The sequence below is a fragment of the Trachurus japonicus genome, chromosome 24 (genome assembly GCF_045865225.1).
Source record: "Trachurus japonicus isolate A0001 chromosome 24, Traja_1.0".
Lineage (NCBI taxonomy): Eukaryota > Metazoa > Chordata > Actinopteri > Carangiformes > Carangidae > Trachurus > Trachurus japonicus.
Window position 1 is genome coordinate 3728807 of NC_140930.1, and position 12056 is coordinate 3740862.

At 40.2% G+C, this 12056-nt stretch overlaps 2 protein-coding genes across 2 annotated transcripts in view; one reads left to right on the forward strand and one right to left on the reverse strand.

The window, feature by feature from the left end:
- The window catches only part of crnkl1 (crooked neck pre-mRNA splicing factor 1), a 29753-nt gene extending 25508 nt beyond the window's left edge, over window positions 1-4245 (forward strand). Inside the window, exons 12-14 of the mRNA XM_085771781.1 lie at window positions 1707-1808; window positions 1905-2153; window positions 3540-4245. Of these exons, the coding sequence (XP_085627907.1) occupies window positions 1707-1808; window positions 1905-2153; window positions 3540-4010 (822 nt within the window). The 3' untranslated portion in view covers window positions 4011-4245. The remainder of the gene's footprint in view (window positions 1-1706; window positions 1809-1904; window positions 2154-3539) is intronic.
- A 306-nt stretch (window positions 4246-4551) lies between these two features.
- Window positions 4552-11765, reverse strand: naa20 (N-alpha-acetyltransferase 20, NatB catalytic subunit). The gene is made up of 6 exons (XM_085771782.1): window positions 11630-11765; window positions 10460-10484; window positions 9899-9989; window positions 8786-8921; window positions 6452-6597; window positions 4552-4847 (listed from the first exon to the last, which is right to left on the reverse strand). The coding sequence occupies exons 1-6, from the start codon at window positions 11680-11682 to the stop codon at window positions 4762-4764; spliced, it is 537 nt and encodes a 178-aa protein (XP_085627908.1). The 5' UTR covers window positions 11683-11765; the 3' UTR covers window positions 4552-4761.
- Between the last annotated feature and the right edge of the window lie 291 nt (window positions 11766-12056).

Sequence of the window (12056 nt, forward strand, 5' to 3'; positions counted from 1 at the left end):
TTGCATTTTTTGCCTCCTTCCGGGTTTTTTTCTCCATTTTTGCTCCGCGCCACGGCCCCGTCGTGCCTCAGGCCCCGCGGTGGCATGGGCGAGCGAGGGCCCGCCATCGCCGCTTGCGGCTTTAATTATTATTATAACCTTTATTTAAATTTGGAAATATATTGAAGAGCAACCTCATTTACTATAATAATGAGGATTAATGATGAGGAAACTGTCACTGTCACATCTGTGCAACACCACATCTAGGCCTGCAAGCCTGCCCGTCTTGTGAGTTCGGGCTGGGCTCCAGCTCACTGAACTCAAGTTACATTAGGCTTGTAAATGTGCAGAGAACCTGAGTTACAATGAGCTTTATACTATCAGGAATCAAAGACTGTCCAATGACAGCTGAATAATCGGAATCAAAAGTCAAGCAATGATGTGAAATGACTGAGGTAGGAATCGAACCCATGACCTTATGATCATTAAGCCTTTACTCTGCCACTCAGCTACAGAGAGCACACTGCTTTCAAGACTGTTGTCATTCATTGTAATGTGATGATGTGCTGCAAACTGGTATGAGTAATCAAGGAGATAACAAACACCTGTAACCAATTGAAGGCGGTGGAGGAGAGCAGAATTCAACATAACATAACAAGAGTTCTTCCCTTGGATTCGAACCAGTGACCTTAGGGTTGGCAAACGGCCACCCTAACCCCTATACTACAGTGAAGTTGTGGTGAAAAGAGGTTGAGACTTTGATGAATGTGAGATTTTTCAATGATGCTTAAAATAAAGAGAAATTAGTATAAATTAGCCACACCAAGTAAGAAGAGGACTTTTTTGTGACCTGTGACTATTTTTTGGTGAATTAAAATGAATTAAAAAGCACCTAACAGCAAGTTACAAAGTTGAGCTCCTTCTCCTGCTGCTGTGAAAAAAATACATTGAGCTGAATGAGAGCAGAGAGCTCCCTGGCTGCATTTAAAAAATATTTTAAATTATTATCTAAGTCTCTTTGCATTTTTGACCAGAATTTTAGCCAGAAGACAAGTGTGGCTACAAAACTGGAGAAAATAATTTGTCTAGAGTTTAATTTGTGGCCGTGCTGACAGTTTAGCCAGAAAAACTCTAGAATGTTTTTTTGCCTCTCTCCACTCTGGCACCACTCTGGCTCTGCTCGTTAGACGCAATACACACACATTATAAAGCTGAAAAAAATCAGAAAAAGTTAAATATTTTAAAAAGTATAAAGAGTTAAAAAGAGAAAAGTAATGCCGATAAAGTTCAAAAAAAGCTGCACGTTTTGATATATGAATTGTTGAAATAGCACAAAGTATGAAGGACTAGAAGAAGACCGTAAAAAGGCGGAAGAAAATGGCCAAACAGAAGAACAATAGTGTGACTGCTTCAGCAGTCACACTAATTAATAAAAGAAAAAGTAAAGGAAGCCTGTGGTCAGTCTGTGGGCAGAGACACATTTATTTATCGGAAGTTGGTGATGATTAAACTAGTAAATGATGCTGCTCTGGATGCGACTCTTTCCTTCTACTGTGACTCTGGTAGGAGTTTCATCTTGAGCAGAAATTTTGTTCACAATTAAATCAAAGCCTGTCCCATGTAGACGACGCCTGTCTCTAAATAAAAGAAGCAGATAAAAGCCCAGAGCTGAGCTGCTATTGGAGGATTTACGGTCCATAACGACCCGTGTCTCTGTGGTTTTTCAGGTTCTGTGGAAGTCCTACATCGACTTTGAGATCGAGCAGGAGGAGTTTGGGAACACCAGGAACCTTTACAAGCGGCTGCTGCAGCGCACGCAGCACGTCAAGGTGAGAACAGACCTGCTTTGATCCGGCGTTTAGAGCCACAACGGGCAGATTTATCATTTCTCTGACGTCTCATCATCATCGTCGTCTTCTCTGCAGGTTTGGATCAGCTACGCCAAGTTCGAGCTGTCCATCGAGAGCCCCGAGCGGCTGCAGAAGTGCCGTCAGATCTACGAGGAGGCCAACAAGGGCATGAGGAGCTGCGAGGAGAAGGAGGAGCGGCTGATGCTGCTCGAGTCCTGGCGGGACTACGAGAAGGAGTTCGGCTCCGACAGCAGCAGGGACAGAGTCAGGAAGCTGCTGCCGGAGAAGGTGAAGAAGAGGAGGAAGCTGACGGCCGAGGACGGGGTAAGAACTGCTGCAGAGCATTGTCTCCTCCTCCTTCTGCACTTTTATCTTGTGTTATTTATACATTATTATGACATTTCACCAAGAAAACTCAGTCACACAGCTCTAAATCGACTTTCAAAGCAAATATTCACATTTCCTTTTCATTCATGACACCTGTAATGACAGATTAGAGTCTTTGAGTCGTCTCTTCTATGTTTCACCTATAAAACAGCAAATTCACTGGTTGCACATAGATTTTAGGGGTAAAATGCCTCCATTTAGGGGCAGAGTGGAGTAGATCCATACAATCAGCTGGTTGCAATCGGTGTAAATAAACCGTAAACACTCAAATAAAAGCCTCAAAGTCTCACAGGCTTCCTACACATTTGAAATTTCCAAATTCCATACTTTTTCCAGACCCTAATTTAAAAAGAAAATCAAAAAATGTTTGATATTTGAGTAAATAGTTGTGCATTATGTAAAAAATAATGCAATTAATCTTTTGTTTTCATTATTCTGAATGTGTATGCTATTATGCAACCAAATAATTTCCAGGAGATTGTAGCTCGGTACAATAGCGCATATAAAATAATGAACCCAAATAACTTCAGAATAACCCAGATAAGTATTAAGATAAATATATTTCCATACAATAGTTTCCATTTTCTATACTTTTCCAGACCTGGAAATGTATAAAATCAAATTCCATACTTTTCCATACTTGCGTAAAAGCCTCAGAGTCTCAGTTAGAAGTCGGGTCTGTTTCTATTTTCTGTCTAAGTTCTTGTGAATGTACAAAACGATCGCCTGTTTGATCCCTTTCTAAGCTGCTTCATTCCTGCTACAGTTTCTCAAACGGACGGAAAATCAAAACACACGACCCGACTTCTATTCCTACTCTTGTATTTAAACAGTTATTTGATAGTATTTTCTCATCTTTGCCGAGCAAAAACATTTGTGCAGAATCAATTAAAAGCTTGTCCCATGTTGGCAGTTTGAGCAAATCAAAGCTCTGAGCTTTTATTTGAGAATCAACGGTAATTAAACAACCGTTATGATCATTTTAGTTTTTCATCAAGCAGAAATGTTTAAACTTTCTCCAGTCTCCAAAATCTGAGGATTTTCTGCTTCTCAGATCAAAAATATGTAAAAAAAAATTATACTGATTAGTTGTTAAATTCACCAATTAGCTTCACTAATTAATGTAGTTTTAAGGTTTCTTTTCATCAGTCTCTATAATTATGTTAAAGATAAACATTGAGTCGAATATGTTTGGACCAAAATGTTCAGTTTAGTTATTAATTAATGAACTGTAATGGGGGAAAAAGCCACCGGTGAGTTGCTAATGAAAGTGCTGTTGCCGTGGCGCTGTGCTAATCACGTTCTCCCTGTGACTCCGGCCAGTCGGACGCCGGCTGGGAGGAATACTACGACTACATCTTCCCCGAGGACGCGGCCAACCAGCCCAACCTCAAGCTGCTCGCCATGGCCAAGATGTGGAAGAGGCAGCAGCAGGTGGACGACGACGAGGACAACGAGCCGGCCGAGAAGAGCCAGGACAACGAGGAAGAGGGGGAAGAAGAGGAGGAGGAGGAAGAAGAGGCTGCATCATCATCTTCTTCCTCTTCTTCGCAACAACCTGCAGCTGAAAAGCAGCCGGACGATGAGTCGGAAAGAAACAAAGAGACTGAGAGGGAGAAGGAGGAGAAGAAGACGCACGACGACCGAGACGACGACGACGAGAGCAGCAGCAGCAGCAGCAGCAGCAGCAGCGAGAGCGACAGCGAGGAGGAAGAAGAGAAGGAGAAGAAGGAAGAGGATGGAGGAAAGAAAAAGGAGAAAGAGAGCAGGAGCAGTGAAGAAGATAAAGAGTAGACTCTCAGGGACACTGTGTTTATTTCCTTTTTTTTGTTTTGTGTTTTTTTTTTTATAGAAAAACGACAGGAGCAAGTTGACGACCAGACTTTATTATTGTACGACCATGTTTTCTGTGCCATTTATTACAACTCCACATCGATTCAAAACCGACTTGTGTTCGTTTCTTCACCTTAAATCTGAATTTACAGGAACTGAAGCTCAACTGATAGGAGAGTTTATTATTAAAGGGATAGTTAAACATTTTGGCAAATTGTCCCATTGCCATAATCCCTATAGTCATAGCAGTAGGTTCGTTACCTTTAATTGTCAGTGCAAGCTATTTTTAGAACGGCGGAGCAGAGCCGTGAGCTGCTCAGAGCTACGCTACGGAGGCTCATTATGGGATTTCTTGGTTTCCCTCATCAAACTCATCAAATACACAATCCAACAACTCCACAACGCTCTGGTGGACAAGTTGTGAGCTGCACATTCACCACGCTATGAGATAATAACACAACGTTACCAGACAGAGTTGTTTTAGAGGGAAATTCATGCAAAACCAGCTGATGCGCGTTGCCTTCAGGGACAGTTTTTCATCAAGCAGTCTCTGAATTTCCCTCTAAAACAACTTTTGTCTGTCTTGCCAAAATGTTGAACTATCCCTTTAAATCCAGACCGTGGCTCTCTGACTGTGGCGAAGCAGCAGTTTAATCCGTTATGTACAGGTAATTATCACCGGGTGGGGGGGGCAGAGAGCCACAGTCTACTGTTATTCGATGTCCTCGGGTCTGACGGGGTGAGGCAGCGGGATGATGGACTTCTTCTCCGTGTCCCTGGACAGAGCTTTCCTCATGTCTGACGAGAGAGAAAGAAAAAAGAAAATGTCAAACTGTGAAACATGGATTCAGATTCAGATTCAGTCTCTGTTTGAACAGCGACACCTTCAGGCCGACACTTAAAAAACAACCTGTTGGAAAAAGCAACCAATGTGATTAAAGGGCAAATTAAACTAAAATATCTTCTGTTCTGGAGGAGGATTTGGATTTGATTTGAAATGTTTTAAGTTTAATAAACTAAAATATTAAATAATGCAACAGAAACAAACAAGGTCCAAGTTGATGTTAATTATCAACACAAGAAAGTTCACATTTATGAGCTTCACCTCCAAATGAACTGTTTCCTGTGAACTCTTATTACAGTTACCAATAAAAAAAAACAAGTTAACCTCAAGCAGAACTATTTTAATAAATATAAATAGACAAAATTTACATCCAATAAGTAAATAATTAATTTTATCAGACATTGTGGTGAAGTTTTGTTTTCCAGTTGTGGACATGTCCTACACTTCCTTTGTGCAATGCATTGTGGGAGAGTAAAGTGGGGTTCAGTGGAGTAAAATACTCATAATCAGTGTTGGACATGTTACTTTTAAAAAGGTATTTTCTGTTTTCAGTTGCTTTTCCCCTAAAAAGCTTCAAAGTTACTACTTTACTAACTAATCACAAGGGAAAGTAACTATAGCGATACTTTTCTATAAAATGTTCAAATATGTCAAATTACTTGGCTCCTGTCAGTGTGGAGGGATACTGAGTGAGTTGGTTAGTTCCAGATAAACGGCTTTTTTCTGAACAGATGATGGACTAAAAAAAAAAAGTGTTTATAACGTATAAGCTACACTTTAACGGGTGTTTTGTTATTTTGTGTCGGGACTTCTTGAGTCAAGTAACAGCGTTATAACCGGGGAAAACGGTAACTTTTGATTACTGGTTACTGAAAAAAGTAGCGCTGTTTATTTATAACACCTTTATCCTCATGGCTGATCATCATACATTTAAAAAAAGCTGTTTTAAAGGTGTACAGAAAAGAAAATTGAATTTGAGCCCACTCTGGGTCATAAAATTAGTGTAATAACTCATCAGACGATGTAGGCCAAACTTTGTGCAAAATTCTATTTTTGAGTAAATCCGTGATGAAAGTGTGTATTTTAGTGTAGTTTTTTTTTTTCGTATTGGATAATGCAGGCGCACGGATTATACGTCAGCCTGTACACGATTCACTAGCCACTGATATTGGATCCGTAATCCGTCATTCAAACGTCTGAGACACGCACACACACACGGAGCTCGGTCTCGCCCCAAACTTTGAATATCCCGCCCGCTCGATAACGACCAATCAAATTCATTTTCCTTACTCGGGTAAACTCGTGTTGCAGCTCGTGACAACTCGGCGCGACAAACGGGACAAACGGCCATTTCTGTACACCTTTAAGTTTTTAAAAAAATATTTATTCAGAGTGTTTTTCTAATTTTTCAAAATAAGATTCACTTCCTGCTGTGATGTGGTATGATAGTTAGGTTTGTTTTTTTTTATCAGTGCTTTAAGCTGAAAACACAGGAGGTGAATGTGCTGCTGCTGTGATGAATGTGTCGGTTGTTGCGGCTGTTGCGGCTGTCGCTCACCGTAGGCGTCTTCGTCCGGTTCTCCGTTGCTGGCGGAGTAATACTCGATGACCGTCCTGTAGACGCTGTAGCCCAGACGCTTGTACATGTTCACCGCCACCTGGTTGGACACGCGTACGAACAGGTCCACGAAGAAGCCGCCTTTCCTACAGGACGACAACAACAATGACGTTAGGAGACCGGTGATGATGATGACGTGTGTAAGTAAATAAGTAAGTAAATTTTCGTAGAAGGGGTTCACAAAGTGCTTCACAACAGAGCCAGGAAATCACATTTGTACAGTTCAGGGAGTAAAACAGGAATACACAAATAAAAAATACAGAGGAGCAAAGAAACATAGAAACCTCACAATATAAAACAAAAATTAAAGCAGAAGTAAGCGATATTTTAGTGTTAATATAAGTCTTAAATAGTTATATCTTCCGACAGCAATCACTTCTATAGAGTGTTTGGTCTGAAACACGGGTCTGTCAGTCACTCTGCTCTGCTCTGAGCCCAGGAGAAAACTTTTCTCGTATCCTACAACCTTTATCCAATGAGGAGAGAGAACGGCATAAAGGGGCAGTCCTCTCTGTGTGTGCAGCCAAGGGACGCGCCTGAATGTGGTGACGTAGGGACGAGGACCAATAGATCCATGACGAGGGCGGGGGCTGCTAACTCCATCGGCTGACAAGACGTTATGGTGCGTTCAAGGCAACTCGTAAACTCGTGTTTTTCCGACCTGTGAAGTGGTACCAGTTCGATCTGGTACGAGTTCACCGGTCAGAAGTTACGAGTGGCCGTTATAGTGACTTTCACAGGTAAAACAGGTCGGAGAAACACGAGTGGGTTGCCTGGAACGCTACAAAGTCGTAAGTCGTGACTTGAAGCTGTAATTTACGGTTTCAAAAGCCTGCCTGGAACGCAGCATTAGCCAAAACGACCGGATCGCTTACTTCTGCTTTAAGACAAAACCCCAGAAAACCCATCCCTACATAAAAGCTTGTCGGAACAGCAGAGTGCGTAAGGACAGTGGCAGGGCGCTCCAAAGTCTGGGGGCAACAGCTTGGAAGGCTCTGTCCCCTCTGGATTTAAAATGGGTGTGGGGGATGACTAGGGATGTCACGATTGTAGATTTTCTTTGTACGATTACTGTCAGAGAAATAATCACGGTATTACGATTATCATGATTATTATGCATTAATTAATTTCACAACATATGAATGTGTAAAATCAAATACAGTCAAAATATAATTACATTACAAATTTTTTACACTAAATATTTTAAAGCAGAAGTAAGTGGTCCGGTCGTTTTCGCTAATGCTGCGTTCCAGGCAGGCTTTTGAAATCGTAAATTACAGCTTCAAGTCACAACTTACGACTTTGTAGCGTTCCAGGCAACCCAATCGTGTTTTTCCGACCTGTTTTACCGGTGAAAGTCACTATAACGGCCACTCGTAACTTCCGACCGGTGAACTCGTACCAGATCAAACTGGTACAACTTCACGGTCGGAAAAATACGAGTTTCCTTGAACGCACCATAACAGTCCTCGTCGCTACGTCACCACATTCACAGCGTCCCTTGGCTGCACACACAGCCCTGCATGCCGTTCTCTCTCCTCATTGGATAAAAACTGTAGGATACGATAAATGTTTTCTCCTCGGCTCAGAGCAGAGCAGAGGGACTGACAGACCCGTGTTTCAGACCAAACACTCTATGTAAGTGATTGCTGTCGGAAGATACAACTATTTAAGACTTATATTAACACAAATATATCACTTACTTCTGCTTTAAGTATCTACTATTCATATGTAACCAATCATTAATCCTCCAGGGGAAGTGTTTTAAATATTCAAATCATTAATTGTCATCTATACCAAATGTTTAAGTTTATTTTAATTGTTTGTTTTTTATCACAAATGAGACGCTAACATTTAAATTTCTACCATGTTACGTTACTGTAGGTAAATTGACCAGTATTTCTTACATTTACCTTCACTTTTGTGCACATCTGCCTCTGTGTTTCCAAAATAATCTTTTTTGGAAAGTGACGGTATTTAAGAATCTTTACGATTAATTAATTGTGGTGTTTAATACCGCGATTAATTGTGAAAACAAGTAATTGTGACATCCCTAGTGAGGATAAGCAGGCTTTGCCCAGAGGATGTGAGGGAGCGTGTGGGGGTATAAAATTTGAGTAACTCTGAAATGTAAGAGGGGGCTTGGCCATGTAAAGCCCTAAAAGTAAGAACTAAAATTTTAAAATGAATTCTAAAATGGACCGGGAGCCAATGGAGTTCTGCTTAAATCGGTGTGATGTGTGCGCTCTTTCTAGTGTGGCGTGATGCGCCCACCTCTCTGAGATCTCCTCCAGCATCTCCATCAGCTTGGCGGCGAGGCCGAGTCTCCTGAACTCGGGGGCGACGGACAGAGCGGTGACGTGGCCGTGCCACTCCTCGCGGGCCACGGATCCCTCCGCCTTCCCCATGACTGCAAGAGAACGGATGAGGCTGCTGAGAGGTGAGATTCACACGGGAGGGTCTACTTTATTACGCCACAACAGGGGAAGAACGAACAGCAGGAGGCAACTTTTACTTTGAAATTCTGAGTTTTTCTTTTATCTTCGTGATAAAATTCTCACATTTATAGGAGATTTTTCATTGATTTTTGATGTTTAAAATGTGAAACACTGATTGGAGGAGAGGATGTGGACTGATTGGTTCAGGCGCCGTTGTATCAACCGACCACCAGGTGGCGCTGACGAGAGACTAGGACCAGATTAACAGTGAAATGAGCTTCGGTTAATCTGTAGTAAATCTGTTTTATTAGAGTCACTACACTAACTCATTCTACCATAAACCTACATAAAGTTTTAGTTTATTGTATCACATCCAGTTAATGTTGTGTAGTGATTAATTAGTATAAAAAGGATGATTTATTTTTTAATAAATCAAGGTTTTATTATTATATTTTACTGTATTTGGTTGCATTGACTTGATTTTTTTCACATCCATGAAATAACAAACTATATGCTGTAGACTGAATTACAATTTAAATTGCTGTATTTTATGATTTTTAAACTGTAAAGTGTCTTTGAGCATTTGAAAAAAGCACTTATAAATAAATACATTTATTATTATTATTATTATTATAGGACCTAAACATTTTAAAACAAAAAGACTTTAATGTCTGTTGTTCCCTGAAGAAATTTGGATTTACTTATTTTCACTTCAAGTATCAACTAATTTGGCTTTTATAATGTCTTGTTTGGACTTTATATTTGTTATATTGTTGTGATCTATAACAATGAAAGATAATTTTAATTTAAGTGTAATTTCTTAAATGTCCAAGCTTCTGACGAACATGCAAACTGTTTAAAATATGAAAATGTTTTTTCAAAAGCTTGATTTTTAACTATCTATGAACTGTGTTTTCCAGAGCGAGAGCAGACGGAGGGAGGAACTCACTGTAGCCCATCAGTTCACCGCCTGGAGCCTCTGCAACGATGAAGTACTCGGGCCAGTGAGCCAGGTACTGCAGGTAGAAGGGGATCCCATACTGAGGGTCAAAGGTCAAAGAAAAATAACAACACAACAGAATCACATGATGTATGGAGGTGGAGGACAGACTGAGGACAGATGCAATGTGATGAAGCAGACGGACACTCCTCAAAAAAAGTTCAGAAACATCTTTTCAGTCAATCATTTCTCCCCTTTAACAAAACCAATTGGTGTTGTATTTTATATTGTTGGAAAGCCTGATTAGTCGCCTTTACAATGAGCTACAACTTGTAAAGATCGTTCATCCGTGGAATGAGCAACACCGCTAAACGTGTGGGTAGTGCCCCCCAAAATCCCATAACGAGGCTTTCCATTAATATAAAATACAACAGCAATTGGTTTTATTAAAGAGGAGAAATGATTCTTGACTGTAAAAACTTTTCAGATTTTTTTTTTTGACGAGTGCAAATCGTAAACCACATCATATTATTATTATTATTATTAATAACCAGCATGATTGAAGGATACAGTTTCTGTCAGAGGGTCCAGGTTTCTGTTGGACAGAGAGGAGACACACATTAGTTTCATACTATACGTGGAAAAGAGAGAGAACAAAAAGTCAGCTGACTATAACAATTTTATATGAATAAAAAACATTACATTATCTATAGCCAAACCACTAACAAATATTTGCAATTAATAATTTCAAACCAGCATATTTCTTCATAAAATAAAAATGGCAATGGTCGTTCCCATCTTCAAAAATGGTGGTAAGTTTTTGAAAACAAGTTCCTCAGAGTTATCAATTACAAGCTTGTGCTGGAAGCCACATTTCAGTTTTTTAAACGAAAAAATAACAAAAACCACTACAATTTTGAATAAATTAAATATATAAATAAAAAAAATATCCTAACAATAAACTGAGTAAAAATGCTGTACCAATCTCTAATGTTGCTTCAGCCGACACCTTTTTGGTCTTAATGTCTATTGAACACCTTCTTTATTTATTTGTTTTCTGTGATTTGCTTATTTTTTATTCTATCATCTTTTCTTGGGTCTTGTCTATCTGCTGTGTTTATGTTGAGTTGTAATTTCTATTGCACAGTGAGCTGCTGCTGTGTCAAACCAGAGATTAGTTTCAACCTGTGACCAAACTCAACTCAACAATTTGAGATTTTTTGTTATAAAGTGACAGTTATTAAAGAGGATTCAACTAAATTGATTATTTTTTATATAAACTACAATCGTTATGTATTCTGGGTAAATTCGGCTGGCGTGTAACGGATTAAAACCCGTTACTTTGCTATAAAATTACACTTTTACACATTAATAACAGGTTTAAACGGCGGAAGCCTAGAGTTAGCCTGTTGTAGCTAGCCGCCGAGCTAACCAACATTTTCCTCATTCTGCGGACACAACAGGCTTTTTAACTGGTTATAACTGAGCCGATGTTTGACGGAACATGTTACAATTCATATCTGATTAAAATATCGTACTTTAAAGTTTTATTTTTTTATCAATAAGAGTGAAATCGCAGAACTAGACGTTGTTCATGTGGAGCTCGGCAGGGCTGTGATGAGGCTCAGCTGCTTGCCAGCGCCGCTAACTGACGGGCTGCAGATCCCTCCGCCGCACCGACAACAGCAGAAATACGTTAAACTAGTCCTCGGTGGGAGAACGGACACAGATTTAACTCACATGTTGTTGAATTTAAAGAGATCGTCGCAGGTGAACGGTCGTAGTGTTGTCATCCTGGCTGCTGCTGCTGCTGCTGCTCGTGTCCTTTCACCCAGACGGACGGAGGCTCAGAAGGTCAAAGCAGAGCGAGCAGCGCCCCCTGGTGGAGCGGAGGAATTACAGTCTGCAGGAGTTCACTGTTAACAACACAGGTGAGATTTTTTTTAATGACGTTTATGTTTTTGTTTTATCCGAAGCACAGTTGAATTTAGATTAAATTTTAAAGCAGAAATAAGCGGAATGTTTGTGTTAATAATAGACCGAATCACCTTGTTGTTTACATTCTACTTCCGGGTAGAAAACCAGCACGTAATTTGAATGAGATCAATTAACGAACGAGAGTTTAGCTATATATCATATTTTTCACGTCCTATCACCGTCTAGACAA

What these genes read in the sequence shown, in the direction of transcription:
- naa20 (XM_085771782.1), bottom strand. Translation starts at nt 11,682, where the DNA reads ATGACAACACTACGACCGTTCACCTGCGACGATCTCTTTAAATTCAAC. An exon ending in CTCTTTAAATTCAACAACAT is followed by an intron (nt 10,485 to 11,629) that starts GTGAGTTAAATC and finishes TCTGTCCAACAG; the next exon opens with AAACCTGGACCCTCTGACAG. An exon ending in ACCGGACGAAGACGCCTACG is followed by an intron (nt 4,848 to 6,451) that starts GTGAGCGACAGC and finishes CTCTCTCGTCAG; the next exon opens with ACATGAGGAAAGCTCTGTCC.